Genomic DNA, 21,319 nt, shown 5'->3' on the forward strand with positions numbered 1-21,319 from the left:
ACAGTGTAATATTGCGGAAGAACTACCCCCATTCTTAAAACAGTCCTAACACAAGTTATGACAATAGCTTCCTGTTTGTATCCTAATGGTGTCATACACCCGTTATAATATAAATATAATTTATATTTTTATATTTTTAATATAAACTAGCCATGGTTAGTTGTTGATAATCAATGTGTAAATTAGTATTTTTCCACTTTTTGATGAAACTGGACATTTCACTGACTTCCATTCCTTGAAGGTTTACAATGAAAACCCCTTTAGATAACAGAGAGCACATCCCAGTGGTTGCTGCTGACCTACACAGCGTGGCCTATTCGTGGCCTATAAAAAACCTTAATGCTAATCCTTTAAGAGCAAATTGGAATGCCAATGAGTGTTGAGTGACCTGTGGAGGTCATAGGCAACTGCTATATTTACCGTCTCTGTAACTTGATCTCTGGCATTCTGGATCGCTGTGCTCATACAATCCCTCCCTGGCTGCTCTCACTCTGGAGCCACAGCCTCCTATGCAGCACCCTACCCTGCCTGTCCGCTTGATACGCCACCGGTGAGCCTCTTCACCAATTTGCACTTTGTTTCCCTTTTTACGAGGGTACCTTTCTGTTATTTTGGCTGTTGGTAGCCTAGGCCTACTGTTTGTTCATTTTGCTTATCCATCTTTTCTTTTGTTGAAGAGACAAGGGATATTGTTTCTCTGAAAATCATCTTGAGACCTATTTATTCATTGGCAATTTTCTGTTGGCTGTTACTAGACCTATTCCTTGAACTCTGGCTGTGCCAGTGTTGTGGGGACACAGGTCTGTTGGTATGGTGTGTTTGGACCATAATGGGATGCAAGTGCTGGATTATTAAACTACTCAACAAGTACAGAATGTCTGAAACAGGACTTTAAATAGGAAGGCAAAATCTTTTTTCCTGAAACCATATTTTCAAGGAAGATCATTTTTGTGGATTTGACAACAAGCACTGAAGAATAGTCTACAGTCATTATGCATTTTTTTGTATTATAGCTGAACCTAAAATACTGAGAACTTGTTGACTGGAGGCCTGTGGTGAAAGATCACTTGGACCTATTTCTGTGCCTGTCAAGTGATGCAGTTGATGAGGAGGCATGAGATGTAGCCTAGGCTACTTTAGGCTTCCGGTAGATTGTTTTGTTATGGGATGTTTTGCTCTTCCCCTAAAGCAGTCATAGAGCAGTGTTGTTTTAATGCAATTCATTGAATTCTGTGTATATTGACGAAGATAATTGGACATTATCAAATCAGTAATGTTATCAAATTCATGTTCTAATGGCTCAATATCGATCTGCTAGCCTCAATGCAGTGGTATCCAACAAAGTCCACATTAGCTAGACTGCAAATCCATTACCTTAGTCATTTTCGCCCAGGTAATGTCCGCATGGCTATGTGATGTGTGTCTCTCATTGGATTGTGTCTCTGTCTTCCCACAGATCTGATCAGTGAGAAGTCCCTGTGACTGTGAATGTGTCTGTGAGGTACATTAGGATGAGCGGGCTCCACTCTATCGCTGCCTGCGGGGACTGAGAGACACCGCTCTATACACAGCAGGTAATCATAAATGAACAAATACACGCGCTGTCAGCAATCAGCATGCATCTCACAAATGCGATGAAAGGCAATACTTTCTTAAGGACTGATTGGTACTGAAAACATGTTCAAAGGATGCAGTGGCTCACAAGGCAGTTGCTACATCCATTTTTTAAAACTTATAACAATGATTGTTATTCGCTGCAACTTTGTCCCATCGCTGCAACTCCCTTACGGACTCAGGAGAGGAGAAGGACACATGGCTCTCAACCTCCGAAACACAAGCCTGCCAAGCCACACTGCTCGCTTAACCCGGAAGCCAAACAACAAATTAAATGTAAACAAACAGTATATAGCCCCAAAACATGGTTAAAACTATCATTTTGATATTATTGGTGGTCGCACCTTGCATTCATAGCTTTGTCTATGAACCAACCCCACTTCTCAGCTTTTTGTCAAAACAGGGGTGGCGAAGACACTATGTTATTGTTTCTACTGCTGATTACCGCTTTAAAGGAGACACAACATTTGAGTTGACTCTTTTCCTATAAGTATTCAGTACAGAACAACATTTTACACAGTGGCACAGAACACAGATTGATGGTATTTAAAATAGTAATGATGTCTAATTGAGCTAATCTTTAGGCCAATGAATAAATGAATAAGGAATGAATTCACTTACAGCAGAGATTGGAGCATCAATCACACACACATATTGCCCTTTTGGTGGGTCACTTTTAGCTAATGCTCTCATCTGAGGTACAAACAGAAGAAAAGGGTTGATATAACTAAATAGGCCTATCTCTCAGCTGATATCAGAGTAGAATCTTTACAAGTGTATGGTACACTGTAAAAAAGCCAACTTAACCAATTTGCTCAATCAGCATTATTCTGTGAGTTGGGTAGACTTCCGAAGGACAGGAAATGGAGCTAATGTGTGAACGTTTGCTCACAGTGAGGTGAATGTATAAAAACTTGTTGAGTCAAATGACAAATTCATCTTTGGAAGATATGTTGGTTCAGCTTGGCTATATGCCCAAATGTTTAGCAAACTCACAATGCTATTGCAACTGGTTGCCTTACAATTGTACTTCGAATCAACAAACTCAGCTTGAAGGGAGCTGAATTTGAACAAGCTTGTTGAGTAAAATTACAAATGTATGTTTTCTTAAAATCACTCAAAGCCATAACCATCATTATCATATTTCCCATCATGCTCTATTGCAGGTTGCTTTTCAGAATTGTTTATTTCAATGCCTGTATTTTTGCATGTACATTGATTGGTTGAATAATATTATGCAACACAAACATAAATATCATACATTTATATAAACAAATTGAATCTGTCAGTAATTTGACCTAGGTAGTCTCAATAATCAGTCTTACCTACCCTGGCAGTCATTCTAAATGCAGGTGATTAAAAGCTCCAATTGTTGGATATTATGTTGAATTGTATGTTTGCTCAAGCTAAAATGTACATACAATTCAAATTCAGAATGTATATTGGTTCAAGCTATATGCCCAAATGTTGAGCAAACTCACAATCCTATTGCAGCTGGTTTGCCTTGCAATTGTACGTTGAATCAACATAGTTTTTTTTGTGCATTGCGTTCTGATGTAGACTCGGCTGGCATGGACAGTTTGGTGCGATTGCCGTTGGGCCGAGTTAGGGCTTTGGCGTCAGTGCAGCCCTCACAGACACGAGTCTCTTTATCTGCTCACATTTCAGGGTAAATATAGCTCCCCCTAAGAACCAACCAACAAGGTACATTACGTGCACTGATTTCTAACAGTATTCCTATGAGAATTTGGTGACCTTATAGGAACTCAGCAAAAAAAGAAACTACCTCTCACTGTCAACTGCGTTTATTTTCAGCAATAAATAAATATTTGTATGAACATAACAAGATTCAACAACTGAGACATAAACTGAACAAGTTCCACAGACATGTGACTAACAGAAATGATATAATGTGTAATGTGTCCCTGAACAAAGGGGGGGGGGGGGGGGTTCAAATCTAAAGTAACAGTCAGTATCTGGTGTGGCCACCAGATGCATTAAGTACTGCAGTGCATCTCCTCCTCATGGACTGCACCAGATTTGCCAGTTCTTGCTGTGAGATGTTACCCCACTCTTCCACCAACCTGCAAGTTCCCGGACATTTCTGGGGGGAATGGCCCTGGCCCTCACCCTCCGATCCAACAGGTCCCATGATTGCTCAATGGGATTGAGATCCGGGCTCTTCGTTGGCCATGGCAGAACACTGACATCCCTGTCTTGCAGGAAATCACTCACAGAACGAGCAGTACGGCCCCATTTCTTCAGGGACACATATCATTTCTGTTCGTCACATGTCTGTGGAACTTGTTCAGTTTATGTCTCAGTTGTTGAATCTTGTTATGTTCATACAAATATTTACACATGTTAAGTTTGCCGAAAATAAAGTTGACAGTGGGAGGACGTTTCTTTTTTTGCTGAGTTTATATATCATTATATGTTGTTATGGCACAGATTCACAGGGATTGTGCATTTTAGGAGGTAAAAAAACACACGGTAGACTGTCAGTATCTAAATCGGTGACGTGCCATAGCTAAGGTAGATAATAATATAGGCTAGTAGGTGAGGAGCATTATATTGCTAGCTAGCTAGCTTGTTTGAGTTACTGTGCCACACTGTCCTGTTATGGTGGCCTGTCTTGATCTCTCTCTGTCAGACTCGGCTACTGGACTTTTTCACTTGTTTCAGTTGAGGCGCAGGCCTTGTGACTGTTTTGAAAGTGTCAGGCGATCTACTTCGCTATGAGAGTGCTAGGTACCGCCCTGTCCACGGAACCCACAATTTGCGTTAGCACAACACTTTTCACCTGCCTCCCCTCCCAGCACTCCACAGAGAGTCCACGCTGATCTGACATTCTAACATGCAATGTCACGCTGGGTGTAACAGAGCGTTCCTGCGTCGTCACACATTCTATAACCCCTGTTAGGCTGAGAGATCAGAATAACACAGTTACACTGTCATCAGTGGGAGAAGTAGGGATGGACCGAATGTGTGAAAGAGTGGCTCAGTGTGAGGTTTCAGGGTGTAGGCCCTATTCAATTATATAGCCTACACCTGCTTGGGAATTACTGGATTTTCCAGGTAAAGATGGTAACAGGAATATATCGTCTTTGGGGAATAAACTTGGATTAGGCCTATAGATTGAAAAGGCGATCTGCCTTTTCTGTATGCTCATCTACTGGGCCCTAGGCTATAGCTAGATGGACCTTATATTTCTGCAGGGCAAGGGAATCAGGAAGTCAATGGGATCAGTGCAACACCTGCTTTGACACAGATTGTGTGGCGGTCAAATGATTCTTGTTGCCGTGTAGTCATGGAAACCACCGTTTAGTAGAGCCTTTGGGGATGCTGAGATGCAGGGCAACCAGCAGATTTGTGTGTTTTCTGGTTTCAGAAGTGAATAACGTAATAGTGCTGTGCTGCCGTCATCTTACAAATCCCATGTCCATTTAGGCTGTACTCCCCGTGGATGGATGTTGTTTGCGACTCTCTTTTCAAGTGGCCGCCAGGCACGCCTGAACTTGCCTCAAGTCAGGGCCCTCATTTATTGGACGAGACGCCTACAGTAGCCTAAATGATGTTGTGTATGTTAATAGGGAGGGCAATTAGGAATGTGTGGAAGTAGTTGCCAGGGGTCACAAGTACAATCACTCTCTCTGGTTATTATTCAAATAGACATGTCCAGATTTGCCTTGCAGTGCAAATTGGCACTGTCACTGTTATTTGGTCGTGTGGTGGAGGTAGTGCTCTGTGTTTGTTACCCCCCGTTCTCTTTGTATTTGAAGACATTTCTACGTGGCCAAAGTGGATTCTGACCCTCCTGTAGGCGGCCTGTCGCCACATGCCAGGTCTGCTCACGTGGACATCCGTTAGATCAGGGTTGCCTATTTCAACAACACACGAAGAGAGGTTGACTTTCGAACATGAATCCCAGGGAGAACAGAGAACCACAAACAAGGTACAGTATGTCAACCTAGTCCGGGACCTAGGATTTGTCATAGTACTGCTGTTTTATTTAGAGACGGGGGGGAAGAAAAGAGATGAACAAAACAATAGTGAGGCAGACTTGAGGTACTGGCCCATGTTTACAGCGGTGTTCCTTTTACAGTCCAGCCATCTTTGCGCAGGATACATGGCGAAATGGTAGGCCAGTTATACCCACATATCCACTGTGGGGTTTTGGTGAGAGCCTAAGCAAGGCTAGGTTGGGCATGGCCTTGCTAAGTTAACCTAGCAGTAGTGCTCCAGAGCCTGAGCAGCCCGGCTGGGTCTAGCTAGCTGCACAGAGCTGTATGTCTTTGCCTGACTTCAGTGCTCTGCCTACTCCAGATCCATATGCTGAATTATTGATGCCCCTGTGGCCTGGAATGAGAGAGAGAGAGAGGAGGAGGAGGAGGAGGAGGAGAGAGAGAGAGAGAGAGAGAGAGAGAGAGAGATTAAAGAAACAGGAGCCTCCCCCACTGAACCCAACACGGATCGACAACACCAGATACTTTTATTTATTCAGATGCTGCACTGCCTTGTGAACAAGAGCCCTGTCTCTCCTCGGGAACAGACTGTGCCACCAGAAACATTCGGTGCTTCGTTGACGGGGACTCTCCCGTTACAGGATGCCCAGGGGTGCGTTCAGCCGGCCACAACGTTGTGCTCTGCAACCCATCGCTACGACAGTACATCACATTACCAAGCATGACTTTCCAGTTGGTTGCGTGAGCAGTGTTTCAGTGTGCTACTTCAGTTTGAATACTGATGCCACAGCTGATATTGTGTAATGTGTTCTAAGGAGGGTCACATGCCATTGCTTGTCGAATATCTGCATCCTGTACACGAGTAAAACCTCAGTCTCGAGCAATGAGCCATTCTATATTCAGCCTGTTGATAAATAGTGCACCTATATGTAAAGAGTTGGACTTTGACCTAGTGACCTATGGCATCCTACCTGTTTCGTGATCAGATGAGACTAACCCATAAAACTAAGATGAAGCCGATCTGATATAAAATATACAATTTCATTTAGTGCTTATAAAGATTCAAATGTTGCTAAATAAGTTTTCATTTTTGGAAATCAAGTTGTTCCGGCTCACAGTCTGAAGATAGAAACACACTGATTTCTGCTCTCTCTCTTGTCTTGCAGTCGATGCGGTCTTCCACCGCATCACCCGTGGCTGAGAATCCAGCATGTCTCGCGTCTCCACCACCGCCAAGCGCTACACCGGCTCCTCCTATACCAGTACCTATAGCTCCTATGGCTCCTCCCTGACGCCATCCTCCCTCAGCTCCTACACCTCCGACCGGGACAGGCTGCCCTCCTACAGGAGCAACGCTGCCTCCTCCTCGGGCTACTCCTCCTCCAGCTACCTGAGCAGCGCCGCCAGCCGCGCCCACAACTACAGCACCTCCTTGGAGCTCGACCGGGGCCGGCCCATCCCCCGCACTGACCTCCTGAGTAGCAGCAGCCGGCGCAGCGAGAGCCTGAGCCGCACCCCGGTGAAGACCTATGGCTCGTCGGGCCTGAGCGGCGGCTCCGGTTACACTGGCTACAGCAGCTACTCCTCGTCCACCACGCCCAGCCGCTCCAGCTACCTCTCCTCGTCGCCTGGCGCATCCAGCATCTCCCTCAGCCGCCGGAGGTCGTCGAGCCAGAGTGACCTGACGCGGGACCTGTCGTCCCTGGGCCTCAACGAGCCCACGTCCCCTTCCTCCTCCTCCTCCTCGAGCGCCCTGAGGGGTTACCGGAGCAGGGCCAGCGATGTGGCCGACTCCTACAACAGCAGCCTGCAGAGCTCCAGTTATGGCCTGTCCCACAGCGCCACGCAGGAGGCCTTGAGCAGCAGCAGCCTGAAGAGTGGTGGTGGTAGCCGCTTCACCTCCTCCTACGAGAGGAGCGACAGCAGCAACGGACGACCCAGCTCCCCCACCAGGGACTCCCCGGTAAGACCAGTGTTCTTCTGTTTGCTTAACTTTTTGCTGTGTTCTCCGATTTAGACCTCAGGCCACTGACATGACAGACTGCCACCATGTGGGGGGGCTCATGGTCAGTACAGCTGCTCTGCACTGTTACTGTACAGTACTAAGGTCCTGTGTTGAGGAACACAGTCACTCACTGGCTTAGGGCAACAATAGCCGCATATGATGGGAACACTGTCACTCACTGCACAGTATAAAGTAGGTCTTAGACAATTGTTTCAGTATTCATTCATTCATTCATACAGTATTGATGTATAAAATGCAGCCATGTCAGCTATCTATATTAGGTCTATTTTCCATAAAAAAGGAAATTAATCTTACAGAGACAACATGCTTAAAGAAATCTTCATGCCCCTGTATGTAAGATTGTAAACATGCCTGTTGCCATAGCTCCCATAAGGTCCTCAGAAATGCATTTTTTTTTCTCCCTATGATGATGAATCAGGAAGTTCCTCAGTGAGGCCATAGCTATAGCCTGGTCCCAGATCTGTTTGTGCTGCATTGCCAACTCCTATGGGTCCTGCATGTTTGATGTGACAATGACCATATGGGTTGGCAAAGCCCTGGGACCAGGCTAGACAAAGAGGCTGTGCGTCTGTCTGTGTGTCACTATATATGTTTCGATGAACTTGTCCAGTGATTTCTTTTGTTGACATTTAGAAAGTGGGCATAGAAAATAGATGCGACAATTGCCTGCTAGGGCGCGTGTCCATTTAACTATCTTGTGTAATGATGTCACACAAACAACCACAAATGACCCATTTTAGGCTAATTGAGCATTAATAAATTGGCGACAGCCAGTATGCCATCCCACCTATCATGTCTCAGGTAGACCGCGAAAGCCAGCATGGATAGAATGCAGTCATATACAAATATTTGCCATATTCTAATAATTCTCATGTGCCAACGTATTGCCATGGTCCATGTCACAGTGAAACTGGCACTCCTGTATATCCGAAATAGTTGAATGGTGAAACTTGCCAGGCAACCAGAAAAACAAGGCGAAGCAATTCAGGCCTTGACAGTCAGGACAATCATTGTCCTGCAAAGAAACACATGTTGTTGTTGTTGAATGAATCGATTTTGCAAACAGTAGGCATGTAAAAAGAAATGCGGACTGGAGCTTATAAGTTACATGATTACATCACATGCCCTTGCGTACCTTTATTCAGGAATCATCATTTTTTTCTGAACAATTGGTCGAAAATAAAGAAAGGTAGACAAAAGAAAAATACACCCCTGTGGAATTGATTTTTTTTTCCCCGACATTGCTTTTGTTGAATAAACCTGGGTCAGTGGAAACCTGCATACTGACTGTCAGAGAGGCAGGTGTACCGTTGACTAGACTCCTTGTGTTCCCTCTGTGACGCATGGAGAGTAATGACATCTGGGGGAGTGGCTGGCCTGGCTATCCTCCTCTCCCTCTCCTTAGAGAGCGGAGTGTGAATGAACCCACTTACGGGATTAGCCCTGATTACTGACCACTGTGGGAAGGAGAAGTAGGAGGACATTTGTTTCACAACCGGGCAAGCCGATCTCTTTGACAAGGCTGTTTTGTTGTTGGCGTGGAGCTGCTTTCGCAACATCTATCACTATCAGCATCCGGCAGGCAAAGAGTCTGTTGATGCACTGTAATGAAACTCTTCAGTGAAGGATGCATCGAGGCTAACCGTTGCTTCCCACCATCTCTGAATTACCGAAGCCACTCGCAAGTGGTACGGAATGTTCTCTGTAATTAACAGTCACCAGTCAATGAGGGAATGACTCTCCTGTACGTGGAACAGTGGAACTGGGTTGCCTATTGGGGCCAAGAGGTTGAGATTTTTCTCTTAATGTCACGAGAGAATTTCCTGAGCCCTGGGCTCGAATGTTCTCATCAAGTCATTTTAATTATCCTTCCTAATTCGTATAATGTTCCACCCGGACCGGTTTAGAGCAGGGAGTTTATACAGTAAATCCCCTTACCATGACAGGAGAGTAGGCAGGTGCCCAGAGCAGGTGAAGTAAGGACTATGTGTGCCAACTTTGTCTGAGAACTGTGATTGCGCTTTATGTGTGTGGGGGGGTTGATTTAGGAGATAGGGGCTCAACTCAATCTTACTCTTGCAAAAAGAGGTTTCTAACCGCAATGGTCTTTCCTGGTTAAATAAAGGTTATCATAAATAAATATCTGCGTTGAATCTTCGTCCCGACTGTCAGGCATCCCTGTGGGCTTGAGTCACAATGGTTTGTCAGCTCATCCACTCCACGTGGTGCAAAGAAAGCCTTTGTTCTCGGGTATGGATCCGGAGGAGTTTTTATGGAGTCATGTTTTGATGAACGTGTTGGGTCATGCCTCGGAGAAACCAGTCAGACCAGCAGCTTCTCATCAGAGCAGCTCTCTCCCAGGCTGAGTGATGGAAGGTCAGGATGGGAGAAAGGAGGTTGTGTAGGTCAAGTACACTGTGGTATTGATCGTTCTAGGAAGACATGATTTTTCTCTCGAAGACATCTGATGATTCACCTCTCTCTCATTGATAAACAAGCTGTTGTGTTTGACACAAGCACCAGAAGACAACTGGCGTAGCTGCTTTCTTTAACGAGGTTTCTTTAACGAGGTTTCCATTTATGAATTGCCTGACGCATGGAAAAAGTCACGACAGTGCGGATGGAAACAGGATATTTCGCTACAGTTTCATAATTGTCGATAAACAATTTGTTCTCCCGACATGGTGGGATCTTTTTGTCAGGGAAAATGAATTATGTGAGAAATTAAGGTGGACACACCTTTATGCGCAAATATTGATATAATAAGCACCATGTCAAAGTAAACCTGGAGTTACGCGATGGCATGTTGTGTGTTCCTCCCACTACGATTTGGGAAAGCATGCAGTTTATTAGGCTACAGATGAACTTTTTTTGTAGATCTTCACAGGGTGGTGAAAGTGAATGGTGATGAGCATGATGCTTCTTTCCAGTAAATATCGAGAGTCTTATTCTGGTGACATGATGATTGATGCTTGGCTGCCGTTTGACAAATTCAAATGGTCTCGCTCTTATCAGTGATAATCTCATCGTCATGTAGGCTAGCCTACCCACATTGTATCTGCAAGCTGCTGGCTAGAGAGCAGGTGCCAAGACCAGTATAACGCAACAGTTTTTGTGACAAAACCATCCGTAGAGTTGAAAATGCGGTGCATTTTTTATTTAGTACATGAGATCTGAACTGCAAAAGTTATTTTCATGTGCACTACGTCATCACGCACAGTTGGATGGAAACGTCTCTTGTGGGAAAATGTTTTATATTCACGTGAAAATCTCTCGCCAAGTAAAGGGAAACCTAGCTAATGATACCAATCAATCAATCAAATGTATTTTTTAAAGCCCTTTTCTCTTGCTAAGGTCAATAACATCATGAACTTACCCAGTACCAGGACATTTTAGCCAAAAACCTGGTTGCCTCTGCCAGGAGGCTGAAACTTGGCCACAAGTGGACCTTCCAGCAAGACAATATGGAGGAATGGTCTAAGATCCTTCCCAGTGTGTTCTTTCAATCTCATAAAACATTTTAGAAAAAGGCTCAGTGTCGTTATCCTTGCAAGGAAGAAGGTGCTAGAGTATTGAAAACAGGGGTGCTGATGGTCAGAGGACACCGTAGCCCCGTTCAAAGTTAACCCTGGATGGGGCAAAATATAGATATAGATATGAACCCCACCCACTTTGCCAAATCACAGCCCCCACACCACTTAAAGAGCAACTGCCCCTAAAAAACAACTTCTCATTTAGAATACAGCCTATGTGGCATCGATGTGAGTAAGAAACATTTATTCTACTGTCAAAATTGACTACAAAGTGAAAATAGGATCATTTTCAGAGTTTTGTGAGAATTGTGGTCGTGACTGCATCACAATGTAAATGAAGGTTGTGTTTGTTTCAATCCCGCCCATCTACCCTCAGCTGGCAGGACACAAGTAATCATCAATTCGGACTGCAGCTGCCTATGGGGCTAATTAGGACCATTGGTAAATTACACTATATACATGGGACAATATGTTAAAATTCCAATAGCTCCAAATTTCAATGACTTAAAAACCTCAAACCAATGATAAATTGTAGAAATTCATATACATATATTAAAAGCATTTAATGAAAAAAATAAAAGTTGTGCAATCTGAAAATATTGTCTCATTTATGTTGTGTAATTTATTGGTGGTCCCTAACTAGCCCAGAGATAGACTATCCAAAATCAAACCAACTTTGCCATGGTTGCACACCAGCCGGCTGAAGCTAATTGGCTTATCACAAATAATTTGGTTAACTCTTCCCACCTGCGAACACCCACACACACATCAAACCACACCCCGAAACAAACTCACGTTTGAATTCAGTCAGGGCCACTAGCATTTCTTAATGAACCACATCTAAAAATAGGCAAAATCACCAAGTGCAGTCGCCCTTTAAGGGATATCAACAGACCATTTACTTACTACCCTGAGACAAGGCTGAGTATAGCCCACAAAGATCTCCCCCACCGCATGAGCCTGAGGGAGCGCAAATCCGGACAGGACGGTTACGTCAGTAACTCAACCCACCCAAGGGAGTCGAGTATAGCGGGGAATGGCCTGGCATGAAGAGATCCACTCTGCTAGGGATGGCATGGGAGAGCGCGAGCAAGCTAGTGACTCACGCCCCCATAATAAGGTCAGAGGTAGAGAATCCCAATGGAGAGTAGGGTGGTTCGTCACTCCAATTGCCTTGCCATTCACCTTCGCTCCCCTGGGCCAGACTATACTCAATCATCGGGCCTACTGAAGAGATGAGATGAGTCTTCAGTAAAGACTGAGACTGCGTCTCTCACATGGATCGGCAGACCATTCCATAAAAGAGGAGCTCTAAAGGAGAAAGACCTGCCACCAGCTGTTTGCTTAGAAATTCTAGGAACAATAAGGAATCTTCTTGACCGTAGCATACGGTACAAGCAAGTCCATGCAATGCTTTGTAGGTTAACAGTCAAACCTTGAAATCAGCCCTAGCCTTAACAGGAAGACGGCAGAGAGGCTAGCACTGGAATAATACTGTATGATTCTAACAGCCGTGTTTTGCACTAGCTGAAGTTTATTTGGCGCCTTATCCAGGTAGCCGGAGAGTAGAGCATTGCGTTAATCTAATCTTGAAGTGGCAAAAGCGTGGATTAGTTTTTCTGCATCATTTTTGGGATAAAGTTTCTGATTTTTGCAACGTTACGAAGATGGGGAAAAAGCTGGTCTTGAAATATTTTTCATTCGTTAGTCAAAAGAGCGATCAGGGTCCAGACTCAGAGTAACAACGAGATCCTTCACAGATACTGATGCAAAGGTACACTTCATGTGTTAGCCTGGGACAGTTCCTTAGTCAACTGAAACCGTTCCTAATTAAGAGAATCAGAGGTGGGTAGGATGACATGTGATTGGGTGTCACTGCCTGTGACTAGCAAGCTGCATTGTAAAATAGGCCTCAGTGCCTATTATACTGCGTGTCCTTGGGAGTCGATCCATATAGGCCTACTGCATAGGATTTGTGTTCATCATCACAAAGCTGACTGACCGACGAACCATGGGAAGACATTGTGAAGGAAATGCCCAGTTAGTCTAAAGGCTTTTGTGACGCCATCCTGATCGTCATGCCATTTTAGGTCATCCAGCCAGGCACGGCCAGGCAAACGGTTTAATCCTCAAGCTCAGTGCTGCCAGCTGTTGCACACTACCCAGTGCCCTGGGTTGTATTCATTAAGGCACACTGTAGCAAAATGCTCTGCAACGGGAAACGAAAATGAGCTTTTCTTATCGGTCAAGTTCAGGTACTCCCTCCCTAATTCAGTTAGTTTTCTTCCATTTGGAGCATAATGAATACGACCCCAATACACAGCTCCTAGTTACAACGAACAATGGCATTGACATTAGAAGTGGCACTGAGAAAAATAGCTCCGTTATTTTCCCGAACCCAAATGAACTCGTGTTCCACGCCAACTCACTAGTGTGGTGGCGTCTAACTCCAAACGACCTTGTGGCAGTAGCCCTGGCAATAAAGTCAACTCCATCATCCTATCTCTTTACCCCGGGACGAGCTGCCTGGCACAGTCCTGGACACAGTAATAATAACGCTGTGTAGTGCTGCCTTCATGCACAGCCTACTGTTCTGTCTTTATACTGTGCTGTAGTCTGGGGTGGACAAACCTGGGATTTTACAATGTAATCAGTTAAATGTAAAAAAAAAAAAAAAGTGATTTAAAAAGTAGGCCCACCCCGTGCAAAAGGGTTTGATCAGTTAGCCTAGCTTTTAGGGTACTTCTCTATCACCCTTAGCGCTACGTTTTAGTGACATAGGCCTACTGTGTTTTATAACCTTTTTCCTTTTACCTCAGAGGGCTAGGAGGGGTTTTGTTTGGGTGGCTGAATTAGTGGCCGGGGTAATTACAACGGGTATTAAACACACTTTCAGAACCGTTATACAACCCCCCAGGCATCCCATTATGTGTCCGCAACTCTGCATCCAGCCTTTCACACGTGGGTGAAATTTGTCTGCCGTTTGTTTCTTGGTTGCTTTATCCTATGTCTAGACTCGTGCGGAATCAACAGTATGTCTGTTGCATATCTGCCACCTTGTTCAGTCGGCTACAGTAGTATAACGCTTTGATGAAAATGTAAACGCCAGTCTGGTGACCTGCTGAATTTGATTGGGGAGTGGATTCGAACAGTTCAGTACGTAGCCAAACTGTATCTGTACTCTAGTTGGCACTGAGAACAGCAGGCCTTTTTGTGATGAAGGGATTTTAAGTGCAACGATGACCGTTCAGAACGTATTCCTCTGTTCCGTTACAATCAGTGCCCGCAGAATGACGAGTAGCCTAAATATCAACAGAAAGTCCTTTTCATTAATGTTGTGTGCTGTATTTGAGTGATTGTTGCATTTAGCCGAGTTTCAAAACTTTGAAATGTATCCTAGCCTAGCTTTATGCTGAACTACGGGATTTACTTTCCTTTTGGTTGTGCTAACCAATTTGGGCGTTTGCTTGAACAAATGAGTCTCCTTGATATGCCCTTTATCTAGGAAATGTAGCTCAGAAGACAAAATACAAAAATTGATTTCTTTGTCGGATTTTGTAGTCTGCTATCCTTTAGGCTCTGTGTTTTCTTCCGTCTCCCCTGAAGGTGGGATTGTTACACACACACACACACACACACACACACTCAGCCTGGTAAATAATGGAATGTGTTCCTTGGCTGTTTGTTGTGTACACGTGCTAGGTCACAAGACTGAGCTGGGGACTGCCCTCTCTCTTTACCATTTAGCCTACACATCACTTCAATGAAACAGCAAGTACAACAATATACCTCCCCTCTTGACTCACATGTGACTTTCTGCCCTATTGATGTTTTGTTATGAAACTAAAATATTCGATTGAGCCTTTATCCAGGTTAGTCTCATTGAGATCAAATCCATTTTGATGTTTTGTTCTAAAAACAAATATTTGATTGAACCTTTATTTATCCAGCTTAGTCTCATTGAGATCAAATACATTTTTCAAGAGAGACCTGGTCCAAACAAAACAGCAGCAGTAGTAGGGGGGGGGGACAATGTTTCAGACAAATATCCGACATAACAACATACAGATTTAGACACCATAAAGAGAATTTAGATGTGGACGACACATACAATTACAGAAACAGGCAAGCGTCATAGACGCAATGCTCGTGGCGTTTCATTAGGTTAGTCTAGTACAATTTAGCTCAGTTGAGCAGGAGTCACGTCGCAGCCAGCGATGCTTTCGGTAGGACTTACTGAATTTACTGCCACGTTGCTTCTAGATCAGGAGCACATCACAATTATGGAGGAAGACGTTTCTAAAGACCAACGGCTAAGGAAGTAGCTGTGGCAGCATGAATAATCTAGGCCAGTGTTGTTACATTTTAGTAGACCCATTTAGTAGATCATTTCATATGGAATCAAGGTGATAGTCTAGGTAGCCTATATTGGTGATACAGCCTATATCCAGGCTGTATCACAACCGGCCGTGATCGGGAGTCCCATAGGACAGAGCGCAATTGGCCCAGCGTTGTCCGGGTTTGGCCTCTGTAGGCCGTCATTGTAAAATAAGAATTTGTTCTTAACTGACTTGCCTAGTGAAATAAAGCTTCTTTTTTTTTTTTTTCAATCAACATTTAAATATAGGTGGGCGGGCCTCTAGGCAGCAGTCTGCTGTTCATAATAGACCTATGCTACTTTCTGTAGCCGTTATCATACTCTGACCAGGGCTAACTTTAGTTGATGGCTGATGATGTTTAGATCTTTTTTGATGTTTAGAGATTTTCACGCCTGCGTCACAATGTCTCCTGCTTACCAATCCCCTTTCTTGGCAGACCACTGCTCTATGTGTGACTGGTATGGGGAAATGTCATTCTGATCTCCTCAAATGTAATAGGCAACGTCCTTGCAAATACATTTAGCCGTGTCGGGGACTCTGTACTTTTCCAATGCTACTGTCATTTGTTAGGTTTTAAGAGAGGTGGTGAAATTGAAATGGACCGATGGAATTTTAGCTGCATAAAGCCATCTGTATTTTCCCACTCACTTTTTGAGTCCTAATAAATCGGGGTATTTTTAGACTTTGAGCAAGAGGGGTGAGCAACAAGATTGAGTGTTGAAGCCTGTAAACAAGCAAACATGTTTGTCTCTCATAGGTGAGAGTTCAGAGCTAACGGTGCTAAATGTTTATTACAGAGGGTAAACTGCAGTCAGCACTTAGTTTTATTGATTGACAGCAAATTGACAAGGGTTTGGCAATTAATCCTATTTGTTGCATGAGGAAAACATGTCCTAGCCTACAATCTGTTTTGCCATGTTGTAAAACCTCATCTTTTGTGCTTCTCACCTTTGGTACTGAATGTAGCTAAGATATGTTAGGTCTACCCTGTTCTCCCTCAGCAGAATGTTCACATTCCAGAGAAGGAGCCCTTCTTTACTGGGAATTTACAAAAGGCTTGATGGTTGATTCTGATGTTCCTCCCCATCTGCCACAACGCACAGAAGAGACATACTGTAAGCCAAATTTAGCCATCAATGTTTGACCTTCAAATGGTCTGGAAACTTTATGCAGGGGGCTGAGTCGTAGGGGTCACAGTGACTGTATTCCTCTGTGAAGCTAACTAGGCATAGATGTATTATTACAACAAGAGTAGTACAGCCACGGCCAATAGCCGAACAGATTATGAGCATGTAGTAGCCTACTCTTCCCAAACACAATTTACTGTGCTCCTCTGAAATGTAGTCCTGCGCTGAAATGAATGGGTCTCACACTGAGTAGCTCTTTTTTTTAAAAAGAGAAACATATTGGACAGTGAATGTGTTGTATCTCATTGCTTGGCGTAATGGACAACCGGAGTGAACGTTCCACCGGTGTCCTTGGAAGCACCATTCTGAGTCCTTCAAGTAATTCGTAGAAATGTGAACGGACCAATCTGACGGTGTTTGACGTCGGAGAGGTTTGTGGCAGCGGCTGACGTCTGTAGTATTAAGCCGAAAAGAGGCGGGCCTATGGCTGTCCGGGTTGTAAAAAGATTGAAGAGGTAGTGTACATTTACTGCTCAATCAGCCCTAGGATTGATTGCCGCACGAGTGATAAGTGTTGTGATTTGCGTGTACTGGAGGTCTTCGATTTATGGAATTCATGTGGGAGAAAATAAGACATTGCTCAGTCTGTTTTCATTACAAAACTATTTAATTAATGTATTGTTTATGTGTTTTTTCATGATATCAGGAGTGTCAGCCTGGTATATATCGCTTGTAAATCGAGTGTAGATGAATGGCTCGGTTTTTCATGACAACCGCAAAAAGGAAACGAACAAGCTCGAGCGAAAATACGAATATATTCGTAACGTAGGCTACACTTTCACACGAAGATCCTGCGACATAGAAATCAGGAGAACGAGCGGCAACTCCCGGTGAATCAAGAGCGCACCGGCTCTATCTGCCTGATACCGGCATAGCATCAGAACACACCGATAGCCGACTATTTCAGACAGTCAACATGCCCAGCATAAGACAGTCATACACGGTGACCGTACCCGAAGAACCCCCGGCCTCTGCTTTCCCGTTCTTGAAGCAAGAGATGCGGCGGAAAAGCTCCAGCATGTCTGGCTCCGTGCTGGTGTCAACCTTTGTAGGACTTCTCATTAATCAAGCCAAGGTAAAAACAACATAGCATATATTGGCACCAAGATGATCTATCGAATGCTTGTCTGCGTATTAGTTACAGTAATATATGTGTTGTTAATCAATAAGGATCTAGGAGGCTTTATCTCACTAGGGGTTCTTCTACACATCAGCATTGACAGCAATATAGCATTGCATTCAATCTAGCAGTAGGCTAAACCTCCGTTAAGCCTTTGTGGAGGATCAGTATTCTGGCAGGTCATTAGACTAGTTATACAATCTCAAATTAATCTCACTCCATAGCCAGCAATTGCTCCTATATTGAATGATATTACATAGCCAAGTCCTGTATCAAAATATATTTAGAATGGATCTTTAAATGATTTTTATTACGCAACAACTGTAATACACGAGGCATTATGTCCCACCCTCTTGCTATTTGTTTTTACCCAAAATTCCATGTCCAGAGAGAGAAACAAATCAAGGTAAAATTGTTGGTCAAGGGGTCTATTTTCAGACTGATGTTGAAGTCGTCTGACGTACATTAGTGAGCTAATGGTGCTTGTGGATCTAGCAGTGTCTGGATAACTCCTTGGCCACCGAAACAGTTATCCACCAATGATTGATGATTTTATTACAACCTTGAACGTTGACACTTCATTGATCATCTTCAATAATCTGGCTTCATCCCAGAGAGAGTGTATTGTATTGAATGCTTCAATGAATAAACTCAACTGAAGGAGTGGAGTGGCATGACTGAAAGTATACCTGGCTACGCTATCCTTGGCTCCCGGGCTTCGCTCTCATGAGGTGAAAGCCCAGTGGCAGATGCTAGTATCTGGCTATCACAATGTGAAGAGTGTGTTTTTTTTCAGTTGTCCCTCAAATGTTTTATCTATGGATCATATTAGTCCTTGTACGGGTTTCCTATAACCTGCTTTGAAAGGAGAGGAAGTGTTGCTATTGTTTCAGTGGATTATCTTGGTGTTGAACATTCCGAGAGACCGGGGATGTAAATATCAATTGATTGAGCTGGTCCATGACCGCTTAGTCACTCCATGTGAAGACAGTTGGTGGGTTGCTGTTGTATTTGCTTCCTGTTAGGGGCCAGGCACAGGAAGGTCAAAACAAACTGTTCTCCATCTCCAGCAGCTCTCACTCAACACAACCCACTGCTGCTAGCTAATGATTTTACCGCATTCCGTGGAGCAAGGTGGAACCGTGTCAGGCAGGCCTGGCCTACTCAACCCATTCAGCATTCAGGGCACAACTTGTACCTGGCTGTTTGTACCAGGCTCCCGAGTGGCGCAGTGGTCTAAGGCGCTGCATCTCAGTGCTTGAGGCGCCACTACAGACACCCTGGTTTAAATCCAGGCTGCATCACACCCGTCTGTAATTGGGAGGCCCATATGGCGGCGCACAATTGGCCCAGCGTTGTCTGTCCGGGTTTGGCCGGTGTCTGCTGTCATTGTGAATAAGAATTTGTTCTTAATTGACTTGCTTAGTTAAATAATTAAAAAAATCATCATGAGATAGTTCTGCTCAGTATCAATGTCAGTGTCTGCAGAGGAACCCAAAACACTGAAATCCACAACAACAACAGATAACATTTCAATGAGATGTCTCGGATTGATAGCGTGGCGGCAGCGATCATGTTATGTGTAAATACATTGAGAATGCAAGGCAATTAATTCATCAGTCTCCGTGTTATGTGGAAAACAAGGTCAACTCTGAAAATGGGAAGTGTGTGAACCACCACCACTAACTATTACCCTCCATCATGCCTTTCAACTCATCACCTTATGGTGGCAGCTGGATGGCATCATATTCTGGATCAATGTATAGATTGGTGTAATGGATGTGCCTGGGCATGTTGTAACACTTGACAATGGCCATAGGAGTTGGCAAGACAGCCTGGGATCTGCATTCACACAGAGAGAGAGAACAATACTTGCTTTATTGGTCCAGTTGCACAGATATTCTTTATTGTCCCAGTACCCAACCTGACACCCAACACAGGCACAGTATACAGGGATATTGAAGCCGGTAACTCTGCCGGATCTGTAGATTTCCCCACAGGCAGCTTGGGGCTTTGAACCAGCAACCTTCCAGTAACCTCTAGGCTACCGACCCCCCCCCCCCCCCCCCCCCCTGTCGTGTAGTATCCATCCACAGTCACACATTGGTCACAAGCTGACTGTACCAGTCCTTCAACCATTCTGCTGAAATAGAACTGCTCACTTCTTCGAATGGCTGTCAATAGAGTTGCACTGTGGTGTAGGCCTGAATGTAGGGTTAGGTGGCCATGGACAGAGAATTCATTTGACCAACACAATTTGAACCTCAAACCCATTTGCCAAGCTTTCACAGTATTTATTTTCAATTTGTGTGCAATGTGTATTCTGGGGAATCTGGCGAATCTAGAGGAAGTATGTTCTCTTGTGACAGTTGGTCCGACTAAACAAGGCTACTATCTGACTGGGATCAGGACAGAATAACATTCTCTGCACTTCTATATCAGCCCATTTTTTTTCCCCCTCTGTTGACTCAGGCTAGAGCTTCGTCACCCAAAAAGATCCTCCAAAAGCCTACAGATGGAGATCATTTCTAATGATGTTGCATTCCGCATGAATCCTCTTGCAGGTGCCTGGGCTAGTCACACCACTTTGAAGACTTAAGCTCATCAATTGTTAATGAATGAGGCATTCTCAAAATGGGTGACACTGATTCATCTGTTACTAGTCCAAGGAAGAACACTGGTTGGTCAGTCAGTTAATCAAGCAAGTCACACTTGCCAGATGTGAAGTGCGTTTGTGATGTCATATTGTCCTCTAGCTCGTTCGTGTAAAAATAGCGTTCCCCCGGGCGAGCGGCTGTCAGGATGACTTCTGCAGTGACAGTCACACCACTCTGACAGCAACCCAGCCAATGAGAACGCGGCAGCAAGTTCTGAAGGAAAGGTGCTATTTTGGGCTCCGATGATATTACTCAGCAAAGTACGGCAAGTTGTGACGTCATGGGTGTCGTTCTGGAGGTGACAAGCGGTGTGTGATTGTTATTAGCATAATCAGTGGTCCTCCTGAAGCTTAGCCTACACTCCCACACGACTTCCCACAAATGTAAAAATAAGTAAACCAATAACTGACAACAGGAAGTGTTTTGTTCACGTGGTCACGGACTAATAAATCGCTTTATTTTACATTGGAATTGAGAAAGGAGGATTTAGTTCATCCTGATTTAATGAAACTGTTGGATGTGTTTTTCCTGGTCTGTTGGGAACGGGGGACAGACGGCGCGGGGTTATTTATATAATGGTAAAACGCTACAGCCGTCCAAGTCTGTGTTCTCATCACTACATAAACACTACACACTGTCCTGGTTGGACTCCCAGATACCAGGAGCACATGGGTGTGTGTCTGTTTTTCACTGTGTGTCCCGTGGTGGTTGGTCACTCCTGTGCTCATGGGGAGGGAGGCTATATGAGCCAGAACAGAACATGCAGGTGAGAGTTACTGGAGAGCTTCAGTCACTTCAGTGTTATATTGAGTTCCACAGGAAGCTGGATCAGGTTCCC

General features: G+C 44.3%; 1 protein-coding gene across 5 annotated transcripts in view; it reads left to right on the forward strand.

The window, feature by feature from the left end:
* Positions 1–21,319, forward strand: part of LOC115141579 (ubiquitin carboxyl-terminal hydrolase 2-like) — a 30,402-nt gene that overhangs the window by 731 nt on the left and 8,352 nt on the right. For 2 of the 5 annotated variants that reach the window (XM_029680581.2, XM_029680583.2), the window contains exons 1-3: positions 443–550; positions 1,457–1,574; positions 6,746–7,542. In XM_029680581.2, coding sequence (XP_029536441.2) covers positions 6,790–7,542 — 753 coding nt within the window. In that variant the 5' untranslated portion in view covers positions 443–550; positions 1,457–1,574; positions 6,746–6,789. Of the gene's footprint in view, positions 1–442; positions 551–1,456; positions 1,575–6,745; positions 7,543–17,176; positions 17,780–21,319 lie in introns of those variants that run through there. The other 3 variants (XM_029680582.2, XM_029680585.2, XM_029680584.2) reach the window with 3 other exon arrangements.

Source organism: Oncorhynchus nerka, linkage group LG14 (genome assembly GCF_034236695.1).
Source record: "Oncorhynchus nerka isolate Pitt River linkage group LG14, Oner_Uvic_2.0, whole genome shotgun sequence".
Taxonomy (NCBI): domain Eukaryota; kingdom Metazoa; phylum Chordata; class Actinopteri; order Salmoniformes; family Salmonidae; genus Oncorhynchus; species Oncorhynchus nerka.